Source organism: Microsporum canis, genomic scaffold (assembly GCF_000151145.1).
Source record: "Microsporum canis CBS 113480 supercont1.2 genomic scaffold, whole genome shotgun sequence".
NCBI lineage: Eukaryota > Fungi > Ascomycota > Eurotiomycetes > Onygenales > Arthrodermataceae > Microsporum > Microsporum canis.
In genome coordinates, this window is record NW_003299168.1 from 233,556 (window position 1) to 248,222 (window position 14,667).

At 46.7% G+C, this 14,667-nt stretch overlaps 7 protein-coding genes across 7 annotated transcripts; 4 read left to right on the top strand and 3 right to left on the bottom strand.

The window, feature by feature from the left end:
- Nucleotides 1-2,003: 2,003 nt before the first annotated feature.
- Nucleotides 2,004-2,349, top strand: MCYG_01520 (uncharacterized protein; the record flags this gene model as incomplete). The annotated part of the gene is made up of 2 exons (XM_002848540.1): nt 2,004-2,075; nt 2,110-2,349. The coding sequence occupies 2 exons, from the start codon at nt 2,004-2,006 to the stop codon at nt 2,347-2,349; spliced, it is 312 nt and encodes a 103-aa protein (XP_002848586.1).
- Nucleotides 2,350-3,653: 1,304 nt separating this feature from the next.
- Nucleotides 3,654-5,627, bottom strand: MCYG_01521 (endopolyphosphatase; the record flags this gene model as incomplete). The annotated part of the gene is made up of 2 exons (XM_002848541.1): nt 3,654-5,392; nt 5,453-5,627. The coding sequence occupies 2 exons, from the start codon at nt 5,625-5,627 to the stop codon at nt 3,654-3,656; spliced, it is 1,914 nt and encodes a 637-aa protein (XP_002848587.1).
- Nucleotides 5,628-7,215: 1,588 nt separating this feature from the next.
- On the top strand, nt 7,216-9,013 carry MCYG_01522 (conserved hypothetical protein; the record flags this gene model as incomplete). The annotated part of the gene is made up of 5 exons (XM_002848542.1): nt 7,216-7,272; nt 7,317-8,029; nt 8,082-8,196; nt 8,257-8,540; nt 8,671-9,013. The coding sequence occupies 5 exons, from the start codon at nt 7,216-7,218 to the stop codon at nt 9,011-9,013; spliced, it is 1,512 nt and encodes a 503-aa protein (XP_002848588.1).
- Nucleotides 9,014-9,480: 467 nt separating this feature from the next.
- On the top strand, nt 9,481-10,395 carry MCYG_01523 (uncharacterized protein; the record flags this gene model as incomplete). The annotated part of the gene is made up of 8 exons (XM_002848543.1): nt 9,481-9,522; nt 9,577-9,604; nt 9,666-9,700; nt 9,762-9,864; nt 9,963-9,973; nt 10,034-10,136; nt 10,193-10,212; nt 10,273-10,395. 8 exons carry the CDS (start codon nt 9,481-9,483, stop codon nt 10,393-10,395), a joined length of 465 nt encoding a protein of 154 aa, XP_002848589.1.
- A 145-nt stretch (nt 10,396-10,540) lies between these two features.
- MCYG_01524 (conserved hypothetical protein) lies at nt 10,541-11,289 on the bottom strand (the record flags this gene model as incomplete). Its single annotated transcript, XM_002848544.1, has 2 exons — nt 10,541-10,980; nt 11,157-11,289. The coding sequence occupies 2 exons, from the start codon at nt 11,287-11,289 to the stop codon at nt 10,541-10,543; spliced, it is 573 nt and encodes a 190-aa protein (XP_002848590.1).
- A 740-nt stretch (nt 11,290-12,029) lies between these two features.
- MCYG_01525 (suppressor/enhancer of lin-12 protein 9) lies at nt 12,030-12,899 on the bottom strand (the record flags this gene model as incomplete). Its single annotated transcript, XM_002848545.1, has 4 exons — nt 12,030-12,047; nt 12,124-12,311; nt 12,374-12,581; nt 12,702-12,899. The coding sequence occupies 4 exons, from the start codon at nt 12,897-12,899 to the stop codon at nt 12,030-12,032; spliced, it is 612 nt and encodes a 203-aa protein (XP_002848591.1).
- Nucleotides 12,900-13,376: 477 nt separating this feature from the next.
- On the top strand, nt 13,377-14,238 carry MCYG_01526 (conserved hypothetical protein; the record flags this gene model as incomplete). Its single annotated transcript, XM_002848546.1, has 3 exons — nt 13,377-13,493; nt 13,520-13,978; nt 14,044-14,238. The coding sequence occupies 3 exons, from the start codon at nt 13,377-13,379 to the stop codon at nt 14,236-14,238; spliced, it is 771 nt and encodes a 256-aa protein (XP_002848592.1).
- Nucleotides 14,239-14,667: the final 429 nt, after the last annotated feature.

A 14,667-nucleotide genomic window follows, 5' to 3' on the forward strand; every position in this document is an offset into this window, starting at 1 on the left:
AGCCCAGTCTTATCCGTGATTCACCGCTAGATATGAACATATATACCAGTCTCAAGACCCAAACCTCATCCTTTTCTTCTTCCTTTCTCAATCCTTTCTACCCTCAGTGGTGTCTCCCTCACCCTCCATTATGCATAATGCACCTATTCCCCTGTATTCCCAGCTATATATATACGAGGATCATTATCAACAACCTCCGCTGAGCACTATGAGCGTCGAACAACAATAAAGCACACTCCTGAATACGTTATTTCACGTGCTGACGCACGATATCCTAGCTATACAACATATAAGGGGTCAACTAGAACCTAGGAGCCATGGAAATCTACGGCCAAAGTTTGTACAGCTTGTGAAGGTTTGAAATTATTTATACCTAGATCTGGTATCCTCAGGGACCCAGAGCGACAGGAGTTAAAGCAAGTATCAGAGATATGGGAAAAAACCCTGTTCGCCCCCAACCACTTACTCATACCTAGTATGAACATGACCAGAGCGGCGCATTCTAATTCTTTACAACCCCTATTATACCCCACAAGACGCCATGGGATAAACGAGCAAACTAGCTAGCCCAGACAGTTACAAGAGGTCAATATAACAAAACTAGCTCCGGAGATGCCGTGGTGACTAGCAGGCTTTGCATGACCGTATGCCTAAACGAACTCTACTGCATTTACATTGGAAACCTTTCCTCAAACTAATAGAATGATTCCAGTTTCATATCATTCAGCCAGAAGAGATACTACTTTTGGAAGTTATGACACAGAACAGTTTGTGCACTAGGGATATATATTGGATATGAGCCCTCCAGACGGGACTCTTGACAGCCTTGGTGATCCCATACCAGCTCGTGGAGAATGAGCGCACACGCATATATTTTAAGGGCCTGGGTGATACCGAATATTAAATACCATCAATCACGGCTACGTGCTTTCCAGAGCGCTTTCACGAAAAGAGCCTTATTCAAGCTAACAACCTTCCAAAAATCACTCTGGTGTCGTACATAATGCATTTGACACACAGATCTAACACTATCTACCTCTGGTGAAGACCTTGCAAGAAAGATACTTGAGGAAATGTCATGGTCACGAAAGATGCAGCTACAGAGAAACTACGGCACCTAACATTTTCGGCGTGGACTGGCGCCAACCGAATGTTCGTGGAAGATTTCCGGGCTCCTTACTCTATCAAGCTCTTTGTGAATTTTGTTAGAGAGCTGAGAGTGCAGAAGTATATCATTACATATTCCCTATCAGATCCACATTAGCAGGCAGAATGTCTCTATCGACGGTTAACCACGATTGGGGATGCTGAATGATTAATACGGGTTAGCACCATTCGAGGGGCCATGCCGAAGGCCCGATCATCTCTATACCCTGTTTCTATAATTCTCTATGGACGAAGATACATCACATTTTCCTAGCTTCAGGAGTATTGCCAGCCTTCTAAACAATAAATGCAGACACTTAGTCTAAATATTCCCTGGGCACCAGTAAACAGATAGACTGCTGGAGTTGACGCGTACACGCAAAAGAGGTCAGGGACCTAAGAGCACAGATTGTTTGCTCGGAACTTCCATTCGAGCCAAAAATAACCTAGAGACCAGCTGAACCAAGCACGTTCGGAGTGTTCAATGTTTTGCAATTCACCCGTTAGAAGCGATTGACTGTCAAATTCTATGGGGCTCCCCTACAATTTGCGCTGATGATATATGATGACTTGGGCTCCTGTGTGCAAGAAACCGATATCACACAGTGCCTTCGATCAGCGAAATCCTCTCGGTTGAACCCTCGCGTGCACAGGAACAACATGACTGCTGCATGGTCCGGTCAAAGGACAGCTCCGAAAGGAAGAGACAAGTCACAAGTGGCTTTCAGGAGCGATATGGTTTTTCCGGCTACTAAACCCTTTTCTTCCCAGATGGCGCCTCAGTAGTTATCTGGAAAGTAGAGGCACGTGAGATCCAAAAGGCTGGCAACGCACTTATTAGATACCTACTCTCCAAAATGGAGGAGAAACTCGCCAAACAGTGGGACAATGTCGATACCAGTCCAGCTTCGAAACACGTCAAACAACATGTCAAATATAACAAGTCTCTCTGCCTCCAATCAGTGGGGGCTCGCCTTTTTGGCCGAGTGGCAGATTCTAACAGATCTCTTGGTTGCCTTCGATGACTATCATGACATTATTGAGGCTAAGTTGAGCAATTCCACTACTGAACACCAAGCTCTTAAGTCTTTGGACAATGCGGATAGGCTATTTCGTAGTCGTTCCATCGGTTTATCCAAGCTTAACGCGGAGTGCCCTCCTATCTATCAGGCCCTTATATCCAAGAAATGCACAAGATGGTAGGAGAATAGTGGGCTCGTGTGAAGAAACGTAGTCCGGATCACCAATGCCATGTTTATGAGAAAGGATGCACAAGATTTCGAGACCGATTGAACGGGTGTACCATGCCAGGCAGGTAATGTCCGTATCACCGAACCCACGCTGCCTGTCAAATCTATCGGACGAACTATGCTACCCTGGCTAATGTGCATATAAGAGGCCAAAAAAGACCTCAAACAAACAACGCTGCTGAGGAACCAACGCTGCTACATTGCAGGAATTCAATACATAAATTCGCTCTTACACCTATACGACTCTCATGGTTTCCAGAGTCGAGCCACGTCCGCAAAGCTCACACCACCACCGACATTGTAGAAGTCCTCATCAAACACCCAATCAACAGGTCACTCACTCAGATATGCTTCCCATACATATTCCGGTTCAGGCTCAAGATCAATCTTCTAGGATAATAATAATGTAACACTTCATGGATGGACAGCAAACTTTATCAGATCCAAATGTGCCATGGTGACCCATACCATTGGAGGTTCTCAGAAACACAAGTGCCTTGTTCTCTCACTTAGCCTCAGTCAATAGCTTTACGAGATAACATAGTTTTGGTGATGATCTTGCAACATAGAGGGTTCCGCTCTCAATGCAGGTAGCAGAGCGCATTCCTCTAGTGTAGAGTTAGCAGGGTAGGACGGCGCGGAGTCGCTGAACGATTCTCCCGTTCCGTGGTGGCGGCCGGCTGTTCTTTGTCAGGGATATCCATTTCTATAAAAACCCTCTTGCAAAAGCCATACACACACAGACTGTTTAGACGCTTTGTTTCCCACTGTTCGAACGCCGCTCTGTTTGTTGCTGATATATAAGTGTGGAAATATACCATGTATCATCTGTTCTGAGGTAGCTGTAATATTTGGGAATTTATACCGGCTTGTGTGCTGGCTGTATATAAGTAAATCTATGAATCACCCCTAAACATCAACAATATATATGTATGTATATACTGGCAGCATTATCACATCTAGAATACCGAGAAACCTTTAAAAAATATAATATCAAAGAAAAGGACAAATCCTCCCTTTTACTTAGTCAAGGGCCGAAAAGGGTTGGGAAAAAAAGGGTATCGTACCACCCACCGGGTAGCATGAAGGGTTCAATAAACAGTATCAAGGTACAAAAGATAGAAGAAGAAAAATGCTAGATAAACAAGGGCTATGCATGCAGGACAAAACAAGAAAGGGTTATGCAATGAAAATATATATGAAAGTGAATGAGGTTATGTATAGTTCCAAGTTTACATGTTTATTTGGGACCTTTTCTCAAAGCCTGTCTTCGCCGAAGAATCCCACAAACGCCCTTCGGCGGAAAAGGGTCCAAAGAGATATTGTTCGCCTGTAGATCGATGGGTTCGCGTCGTCAAGAGAGTGCTGGTTGTCTTGAACAGGCACCCGCTCTTCGTTGGCTATCCGTCTAGCAAGTTCTAGGTAGCTAGTTACCGTCATATCGGGTAGCTTGTAATACGGATCTGTTCGCGTATCGTATTCCAGTTCATAAAAGTCACTGGGGGCTCTTATTTTGTCAGCATTGACACTCTTTAGCCTCGAGACATGTTTAGCATGAGACTCATTGAGTTCCGTCAGGTTCGCGAAGTACTGTTGATATCCGAGCAATGTGAGTGGTTGGTTGGAATACGCGGGCCCTGGTGGCGCTGTTCGGGATGGTGGGTCGGGAACTATGAATTTAGGGTACTTCTTCTTGTTCTTTTTGTGCTTGCGTTTTTTGGATATGTCAATTAAGTCGTTATTGACATCATCCTCGTACTCTTCATCATATTCGGAGGATGGAAGAGGGGTATTGTGTTGATTAATACGTAGAGAGGGTGGCTGTGGCCACTTCTTGGAGTCTTCTAGGCCAGAGATGTTGTATTCCACCACGCGTAGAGAAGGGAAATAGTTTGGTATCACGCTAGGTGAAACAATCGACACGGAGAAACGCTCTGCCCACGGACCATCTATTTCGTCGTAATATCTCCTTAGTTTCTTTTTGTATCCGGTGACATGCTCCTTCTTTTCAGTTCCTGCTTCCCAGTCATCGTCCTCCGCCCAAGGCGGCTGTGGAAGCTTAGACCACTGCTTCTTTAACCTACGCAAATAGCCCATTGACACCATTGACGAAACATCTTTTGGCGGCTGTTCATGTTTGAAGTCATATTCCGGTGCGCCATCGGTTATATACTTGATATCGTCGAAATCCTGCAAAATGAAATGATCGATGTTCATGTGTCCGTAGAAACTTCCCACCACCACATCTCGGTACTGTTTCATCCAGAGAGCGTATTTCTGCCAGCACGAGCCGGACCAGTTCTTCTTCTTCTTGTTCTGGGCGGGAGGAACGTGTCCGATGAGGATTGCCTTCATCCCTCTATCACGAAGGAGCTGCAGATGCGTCCTAAGCCATTCCATATGCTCAAACCCTGGTTCATACTTTGAATTGCACCCATCCACGGCGCTGTTGGCTTTGTAGAAGTACATGGTATTCAAACTGATAGCGGCCAGTTTCTCGGGAATGACTTCGACATAAAACCACCCTCCGATAGCGAACGAATGTCTCTGTTCCTCTGGGATGACGGAGCTCCACATCTCACCAAACACTCTCGTCCATTCATTTGGTCCTTTATCCATGATGTTGTGAGGCATAATGTCATTGTTTCCAAACGTCGGGACAATGGGGATCTTGAGGTTGTTCCCTAGCTCATCCTTCGGTTTGTGAAACGTTTTTACGAATTTGTCAAAGACAAGTTGATTCGTGTTCACAATCTCTTTCTCAGTACGCGGACGGCGTCTGTCCTTGTCATGGCGAGCTGCATCACCGGTCCAGATGACGAAGTCGACCTTGTCCCGCAGATTATCGTGGATCCAGTCAAAGGTCGTATCGAGGAGAGTTCTTGGAGTGTCACAACTTGTTCCAGGTGAGCCAAAGTAACCAGCTTCACCATGCCCACGGTGGCAGTCGTTTTTTATCTTCGAGTGGGCTTCGTAAAATAGATCTGTGTGGATATCTAGAAGGGGATATATATCAGTAAGCAGTTCTACCAAGCTACCAGACCAGCCAGACATACCTGTTATATGCAAGAAACGGCCATGTAGGCCACTATGCCCTTCTTCTTGCACCTCGCCTACATCATCTACAGTTGTAACCAGGGGAGCTTGGGCTTGATCCCGAGCGCTCAAGGCCCCAGCATTTGCGCCCACAGCCGTCAACAGCAACGCAAAGTGCAGGATATACAACGTCATGGCCTCCGGTTGATCAGACAGATTCGAGCCAGCTTGACACTCTCGCCATCAGCACCATTCGGACATGCGACCATGGGCCACTTATATAGAGAATGCGCGTGTCAACCCCGTTCTTGTGCGAGCGTAGCGGCTTCAGACCTAAAAAAAAGGTCGCAAGGATGCAGCGAGTGACGTTACACTTATGTAAGCAGTACCTTGGTCGTCGACGGTTCTTATTGGCGGCTGAAAAAAGGGAAATCACTTTGGACGACGAGGCTTTCTCGCTAGTTTCTTAGTTTGGCTGCCAGGCTGAGCTGAACGGGTGACAGCTTGGTCTGGAGGACAGCAAATAGCAGGCGAGGATCCATCGTCGTTCTACTGGTGTGTCACAGTGATGAGCTTTAGGATGCGTCAGAATATACAAGCTGGCGATGAGGATTTTTTCTGCACCACCACTCGGATACAAACCCTTTACACCCACATGCGATGAAGACCACGCACATCCATAATGATAGACCTCATTGAAGTGGTGGCTATACTTGAATGCTGACTGCGTGCGAAGCTGGTCCATAACGCTCTTGTCAAATGACCGTCTCGATGCATTAGTGGCCTTATCATCGTCCTGCTCGTGATGCATCTCAAACCATCAACTCCTCCGTATACTTCAACTCAACTTTGATGGCGTCATCTATCGAGTTCCTTCATGGCCATGTTAGCCTCAGGCGTGGTCTCAGTAGACTGACTATCAGCTGAAGATCCGATCGGCTTCTGCGGCAGACAGCTTCGGCTTTCCGAGCATGCGTTGACGCTGGGGTAAAGGTCCTAATAAGAGGTTGGATGAGCCATCTCATCTCAAGTCAGCCACTAGAGTGCAAGAAGGAATCTATGTGCTGGTTTCTGGATGATGCTAAAAGAGGCTGTAACCAAGTCTTTAGCGCATATGCTAATATACATATATGCACGACATCATTTCTCTAGGGCTGGTATAAGTCATAAACAGGCTACAACAGGTCAAGTTATAAAGTCATCGATGGGAAAACATGGTCTCCAGAGTTTCTGAAACTTCGTTTCAGCGACCAATGGCGATGAGCTTTGTCTTGTCGACTTCAACATAAACTATGGATAAAAACTATGCTATTTAGACATGGACAGACACAGTCAGCACCAGATGCGAGTTCAATCATTCGCAAGTTCAAGAATTCTACCCATCAGTGTGGCAACGAAATCGCCGCATTTTTGGTGTGAGTGCAGTGTTTGTGTAACAGATCCGTGGGTTTCTTCCATTATATATAGGAAAGAATAACATACCTCAAGAGAGTGATATGGGAGTGTTGTTTTATCAGCTTCCATAGATTTCAAGTAGAATCCAGGATAAATTTCACCCCCAAGCTTAGCCATGCAGAACGGACATCCATTTATCATACTTATTTATACGGCTGCTCTTTTCCCTAAAGTACATAACCCAGTCGTGCTACCATACCTGCTAACCTCGGGGGAATTGGGTCTAGTGGGCTCCCCTTTCCTATCGTCAGTTTAATAGCGCCCTCAACATCCATGGGGCGATAAATTGTGAGCGGGTTTTGTCCGCTAATCAAGGATAGGATGTTTGATGCTACCATCTCTGCCTGAGACTGGGCTGTCTCCCCCGTTGCATTCACCATGGGGAGCAAACCCGTCAATTAGCAGAGGCTATTCAAACGCGATACTAAGCCGAAGCACCGACAATTCGGAGAAGATTGGTTCAAAAGGGTTCAAGCCCTTTGCCGAATAATTGTGCTTTTGAATGGTTGTTTCGCCGTTGGGCATGGTTATAGCAGTTATTCCGTACAATCAATATATCACAGAAAGACGACTCACTCACTCACTCACTCACTCACTCACTCACTCACTCACTTACTTACTTACTCACTCACTCACTTACGTCACGACCAGCTCCCAAGTTTCGGCCACTCAAGCTTTCTATTGACGTTGCATCACTATAGAAGCTCAACTACTTTTCTCCCGGAGCTCACAGTGTGTCGACGTGGCTCTAGCCGTTTCATCGAGAAGACAGCCATCGCCCAGAGGTCCAACGCCGTCTCTATGTCGCTAGACACACCACCAACAGAATCCTCGATGCCCTCAGATACAAACCGCCCGCCCTTTTGGACTCCGAATGATCGTCCAGGCCGGAATGGCATCCGGGACCGCTATATGAGAAAACGGCGTTTGGCCAATAGCATTTGTCTAAACGCTGCAGAGCTCCGAGACGTCCTCCTTTTCATCTATGAAAACGGAGACAGCGAACTCAATATCAAGTGGACTGAAGAGTTCGTTTTCAGGTTCGTTCCGAGGACGTTTGAAGGAGCTATTGTCCCAAAAGGTGTCGCGGGCAGTATACTCGAGGGTTCAGTGACAAACTCCTGTGCTGAAATCTTTCCCTCGTAAGTTGGCCTACCCTTTAAGTTTATTCCCACTGCTAACAACTGCTCTCAGAGCGCACTCAGGATCCCTCAGCTCTACCGGACCTCCCAAGTATCAAGTCTTTGAGGTATACTGGGATGGAGACGAGCCGGTTGTTCCTCCAGAGCTACAAGGGTTACCAAACCTAGCTTTGATTCACAAGGGACCAGACAACATTAAACTAGAGAACATGCAAATTTGATATAAGATCATAGTCCCTGAACAATTTTCTCTGAGGTCGGACGACACTTTCGCATATGGAACGATTGGCTATATAGGAGTGCTCGAAAATCTTGGCCCGCGGAGGCTTGTCATAGCTACTGCGGGCCATGTTGTTGACGATGCGCTCATTATAAAGGCCGGAGACAGTGACAGTACAAGGGCTTACATGCCGCGGATAGTTCCGCAGTTCGCGCGGGCAGCTGGGGTCCTACGATTTAGACGGGGAGAATCCCACAATCCTCAACTGCCAACCATGGACGAGATCTGTCTGCTTGAGACTACAAACATAACCCATAACACATTATGACGGAGATTCGAAGTTATCGATCGCAGCCATTTTAACCCGACCCTAACATTGTCAATGGCCCGGAATTGGTATCTCGGGGTCCAAGGATGGAAGAGATGAAGACTCTTCAAAGTTGGTGAAAAGCAGCTCTATCCAGGTGTATAAATACGGAGCATCCACGTCGCACACTACTGGAACACTCTTTAAAATTGGCCAAGAGCATCGTGAGAAGAATCTTTACAAGTTAAGAATAAGGTGGTTATCGCCAGAGGAGCCATTTGCGACAGATGGAGATTCGGGGAGTTTGGTTTTTGCGCAGGTGGGAAGACTAACTATTCCTCTAGGGATTCATTGTGGTTCGGAGGATAATGTTAGCTACTCACTATCCCTTTATTCTAGAGGTTTCATCGTTGCTGGACGCAGATTCGTTTTCTGTGCCCCGGATGACATATCTTAATCTATAGAGAGCTAACTTCTACGTCCTTTTTTATCGAGACAGAATGATGAAGTTATTCATACTTCTATGTATCTAAATATTGCCCTCCCCTTAACCTGATAATCTGCGCTGCACTTAGGAACGAACAGATGAAAATATACCAAACTACTACGTATTAAATAGAGTGCTTGCAGAGATTTCATTGGCTTAGTTACTACTAAATTACGTACTTAAAGACTAGCTGGAGCGTCAAGTTTGAACTCTGAAATAACCAATGTATAACATAGGGATACCAATCACCAGAAGCAGAAAAGGTTGCCTTTGTAGAAGATGCGGCCTTGAGGTCGAACATGGGTATGCCCTTCGATGTATGGACTGCAGGTTGGCGGGGTAGATACTTGTATATATCATGGTCGCTCTCATTTTAACGTCAACATCCAGCTTTGAGAATAAGCTTGAGATATCGTATTAAGCACGAGTTCTTCACCATGGCAGACTTCCCTACTCTGAAGCCAGCGTTTACCATGCAGGTATGTACTCTTTTACACATAGAAGATCTTGGTTTAACACACCTGCGGTTATAGGTCTTAATCGACCCGCCTATGAACGTTGGTATGCATTAGTTTGAGTCTATCCTGAATGATGAAATAAAATACTGATACGTCGCGAATAGGAAGCACCGCGAAGAACTGCAACTTCGTAGTCACGGTTCGTTTGTACCTCGGGTCCTTGAGTGCTGGTGGCGTACTGAGGCCAGTTGGATATCTAGCCCATGACCGGCGGCACCGTTAAGAGCGAGCCTGGATTCTCACCCGCTTTCAACGGCAAGCTCGCCAGCAATGGCAATGATTATATCCGTACTGACCCGGACGGTAAGCGTCTGCGGCTGGATGCTCATACTGTAGTCAAGTATGCCCTTTCTCGTGATGCTTGATGAAGGCCAGGCTGACATAGACTGCTCAAAGGACAGAGACAGGAGCTGTGAGTATCCAAGGAACTTATTGCTATATTATGGGAATTCCGGCTAAGCCTGATTTATAGTCTGTGTATATCAATTATACCGGAGTCGTTGAGCTGACTCCTGAGATCGGCGCGATTCTTACCGGACAGTCAGAATCAGCATCTACGCCGTTCGGAAATATATGTATGGACCCCCTCATCTTTATCCGGACAAATCGCTAATCATACTCCTTGTTTAAGTCATCACGCTCAAGTTTGAGGTTTGTTTATACTCTCTTCCAGCAACGCGGCACGGACAAGCTTACGAGTATTTTTTATAGAGTGGAGACGCGGACCATGCGGCCCTTGAAAACGGCATTTTCGTCGCTTCTGGCCGTTTCATCTACGAGAAGGGCAAGCAGCCCATCGTAGATTACAAGGTCAGCCAGGTCTGCAAGGGCTAGACCAGTAAAGATTGAATGGTCGTCTTTTGGGCTTTGTCTATGACGTTTATGAAATGAATGATCATTGTTTTATCGTTCGTACATGTCCAAGCCAACCTCTTATATATATATACCAGACCGAAATCATCCAAGTAGAACCAAGGAATCATAGCAAAGGCGAACGCTCATCCTGTTCCTCATCTTCCTCTGGAATAGTTTCCGGTCCTCTATGTTCCTGACCCATCCAGTTCGAAATACCACCCACAAGACCAGGAACTATCCCTTCTCCTATCCCCCCTCCTTCACCATATTGAGCGCCACCATACCCTCCTCCACTCCCGTACGGATCATTCCCATACTGCTGCTCGCCTCCAAATTGGTCCTCTCCACCCGACTGTTGCTGCTGCTCCTCCTCTTCTTCAGCTTTCTTCGCAGTCCATATCCGATAAGCTATATACGCAGCTGCCACCAGCGCCAGGGTACTTAGCACCGAGACGATGCATGTTAGGAACGAAGCGGTACTGACACCACATCCGAACGGGCGGGTCCGTATCTCCCACCTCTCCTTGGGACCGAGGGGACATATTGAACTACTCGCCAGAGGAGCTAGTAGGGGGAAGGGAGAAGAATTGGACACGCAAGTGGAAGACTAGTGAAGTCAGCTATGAAGAGACGCCCTAGGAAATAGATAGATATATATCAAGTAATAGTTATGGATATATTTATATAGATCATAAGAAATACATATAAGAGTCTTCTGATACATACAAATGGGCACCAACTGCAGAAGTCAGCGGCTTTAAGGCAGCTGTCGCAGTCCTGGTTTCGCCAGCAGAATGGCAGGAGGTCCTCTTGCTTGCGCTCTTCGTAGAACTGCTGGACGGCCACAGCGATGCCATTGATGTCGTTTCCCATCGGTATGCCAGGTTGTACTATTTCTTTCGCTTTCTAAGTGTTCCAATAGTGGCCAAACGGACGCCTTGTAATCAGGGAGAAGAGGCCACCCCATGTATATTTTTTTGTCCCTGCAAGTTGTTGAATGTTTACACAGGCTGAACTGGAATTCATATACAATGCACGCCAAGGCTCCTTTTTTCGAGTTGAACGACCAGGTTGGCTGGAAATTTCGTACCTATCAAATAGTCAATCATTGTTAAGCTGTCCAATGGTGTATGAGCAAGGAATCCAGGTGGAACTTGGTTCTATACCGTTGGTATACGTAAATAACGTTAAAGGAGGCCATACTAAGATGTAAGATGCGAAGATTCCGTCACTTTATTTTGACCGTAATGTGGAAAAAGAGAAGATTTTTAAAAGAAAAACATAGATATCATCACACAAGTAAATACGATGCCAACAGGTCGAATAGAGAGATGATGAGATAAAGAATTAGCCCCAGCGACCAGGCAAACACCACAGACCATACCATCCGGAAACGTGAAAAAGACACATAAGCAAACGAGACATCACAGTGTTTTGGCAGACAGGCCTTAGAGAATACCCCGTGGGCAGCCCTTGGGGGGAGAATGCATTGGAGTAGTTTAACAGCTGTCCAATCGGCCGGCCGATAGGGTCTATCTTCGTCTCCTTCACATGGTCCCGTTGCTCATATCATAGTACACTGATAGAAAGCCAAAGTATACCCTCAAAAGAATTTAAACAACTCTCTTGACCTGTAGATGAATGCGTCAGTATGTTATTACGCCAGGAGGGTGGTAGAATAAAAGGACAGAAAAAGGGGTAGCCTACCTCGAAGAACCGTTTAAGCCACCAAACCTGGAAGATACCGTTTGCAATGAGGACAGCTAGCTGGAAGAGACTCCACCACTTCACTCTCGAGTTTGTGCTCTCTGCGGTATTTCGGTGGGTACGTTCACGGATGATAATGTACGACTGCTCATCCTTGACCTGGGCGAGCTCTTCGGAGAGTTTTTGCACTGGTACATGGCGCAAGTCAGTTCGGCTATCTATAACAAAGTGCTAAGTGTGTGGATATTACCTTCGGCTTCTAGGGGATCAGTAGGGTGTTCACTCGCAGGCACAAATACAGTTCCATGCACGTTGAAAGAGACCTCCTTGCTGTTGGATGACCAGGCCTCATTGCCGAAGCAGTAGACGTGTTTTCCGTCTCTGTTGGCGGTAAAGGTGAAGTCGTCTGAGGATATCGAATTCCTGTTATGAAGTCTGTGGCCAGTTGGATCCTCGATCTATGTGTTCCATGAAGTCGTTAGCACCTTGAATAGAACTTCTCGCATCTAGCCGTCTTGTTATATATGCTGTATTGTCCCATGTTTGATTATCCCCGTGGAGTAGCTAGGTCAACGCACCCAGAAATTAATGTCGAGATTCCCGCTCCCACCGAACTCGGTATCACCCGTCTGGAAGGCAATGCTCATCTTATCGCCGACATGCAGGTTCTCGAAGAAGCACTCCCTCGAATGCGCTTTCAGTGGAATGTTGTGTGCTGTTGCAGCCCCTATACAAAGCAGGGCGGACACCGCGAGGGAGGAAAAGGTGAACTTCATGGCGCCGTACGGAGACCGAGAGAAGGAAACTCGAAGAAGGATAGTCAGAGAGGAGAGGTAGGCTGCTAGAAAGGAGTACACGATCTCTCTGAGTCGGACTTGTTGAGGGATTTTATCTACTTATGCAATTTGTTCTTCTCGCATTCGCAACTTTTGGTTTCTTTTTTTTGCGTGTCAAGAAGCGCACGGACCACATCTACGGATGCCACAAAAGTGAAGAAGACAGAGAAGAAGAAGACGATGAAGATAAATTTATTATAGTAAGAAAGTGGTCTACGGTGTGTCTGGTTGTCTGTTTACAAGATGAATAGGAGTGGTGAGTTGTAGAATGAGTAAAGTGGCTGTAGGGAGAGAAAGGCGTCTCTACGCATCTAGATCAAGGTAACTTTCCACTGTATAAAAATCCGGGATTTGAGAAGCCCATCTTCTTCGTCCCTTCATCACAGCGTCAGATACTAGGGACGAGACCATTTCTATATGAAGATGCCTCCGAACCTGCGTAACGTGCCGGGCCAGGATATCAGGATGTCGTTTGCAGACGTCTTCAAGAGCAGCAAGGTGCTCAAGGCAGAGAGGGATATGGTAGCCAGGAAGGTAAGGCTCGTCCATCAGCATGACAGTACCAGTCACTGGCAGCTAACCCAAACAAACAGCGAGAGCAGTTGAGAGCAGAGAATAAGAGACTGGCTGACCTTCACGCAGCAATGGCACAGTTAACCACCAACAACGGACGGCAGCCCAAGGCGAACAGCACTCCACCGGCTCCTCCACCAGCTCCGCCGCCTCCCATCGTTCTACCGCCAGGAGTGGTACCACCAAGCGTAGTACCGCGGAATAACGAAGCCAGGAGCTGGACAGACCAAGACAATGAACAGCTGATGAAGCTGAAGCAGGACAACACCAGCTGGAGAGCAATAGCAGTAGCTATGAAATGGCCTGTCCACGAGCTGAAGGAGCGCTGGCGAGCCATCAAGCCAGAACCACCCGAGGAACCAAAGCCAGAAAAGGGAGAAGTCAAGACAGAGAGCCCTGAAAATAAGAAAAAGGTTGCCTTTACGGAGTCTACCAAGGAGAAGAAGGTAATGGCCCGTTTGTTCACATCTTCTCTCCTTGGACGCACTTCCGTACTGATAACACTTGACAGACGAGTAAAGAAAGCTCCAAGAAGGTGATGTGTTATACGGACGAGTCTCTAAGCATGGAGGAAGCCATACTGCTCAACAAACTAGCGGACAAGTACAACAAGGAGATGTGGCTACGCATCAGCTCCAAATTCTTTGACAAGACAGGCAAAAGGCTAGATCCAGAGGAAGCCAGACGGCACATCCGACCATCATAGTCCATCCATATACGAGGGTCCCTGCATGAATATACTCCCGTTGAGACTTTTTGTCCTCTGTGTCTACCCCATCGCCGTACGAGTGACACTCTTGATCCAGCTGCGTATACACAAGAGTCCGTGTTTATGTGTCCATGTGGAACCCTGCCGGCTCTCCCCCTTTATCTCAGACATAGCCCTACTGCAGCCACCCAATGAAGAATCCCTTGACGAAGATATGCCTTTCTCGATGGAAACAAAACTCCGTGCCCGTGGCTCAGGGGGGCAAACAAAAAAAGAAAAAAAAAAGAGAAAAATCGTTCTGGGTCGGCGGGTGTTTCATGACTAAGCCCGCCCTTTTATTCCTTCTCCAGAATAGAAAAACGATCCATCTTACTTATAAAGTCGAAAAGAAGTTCCACGTCCATCCGGCGGCCATTTTTATAAAGT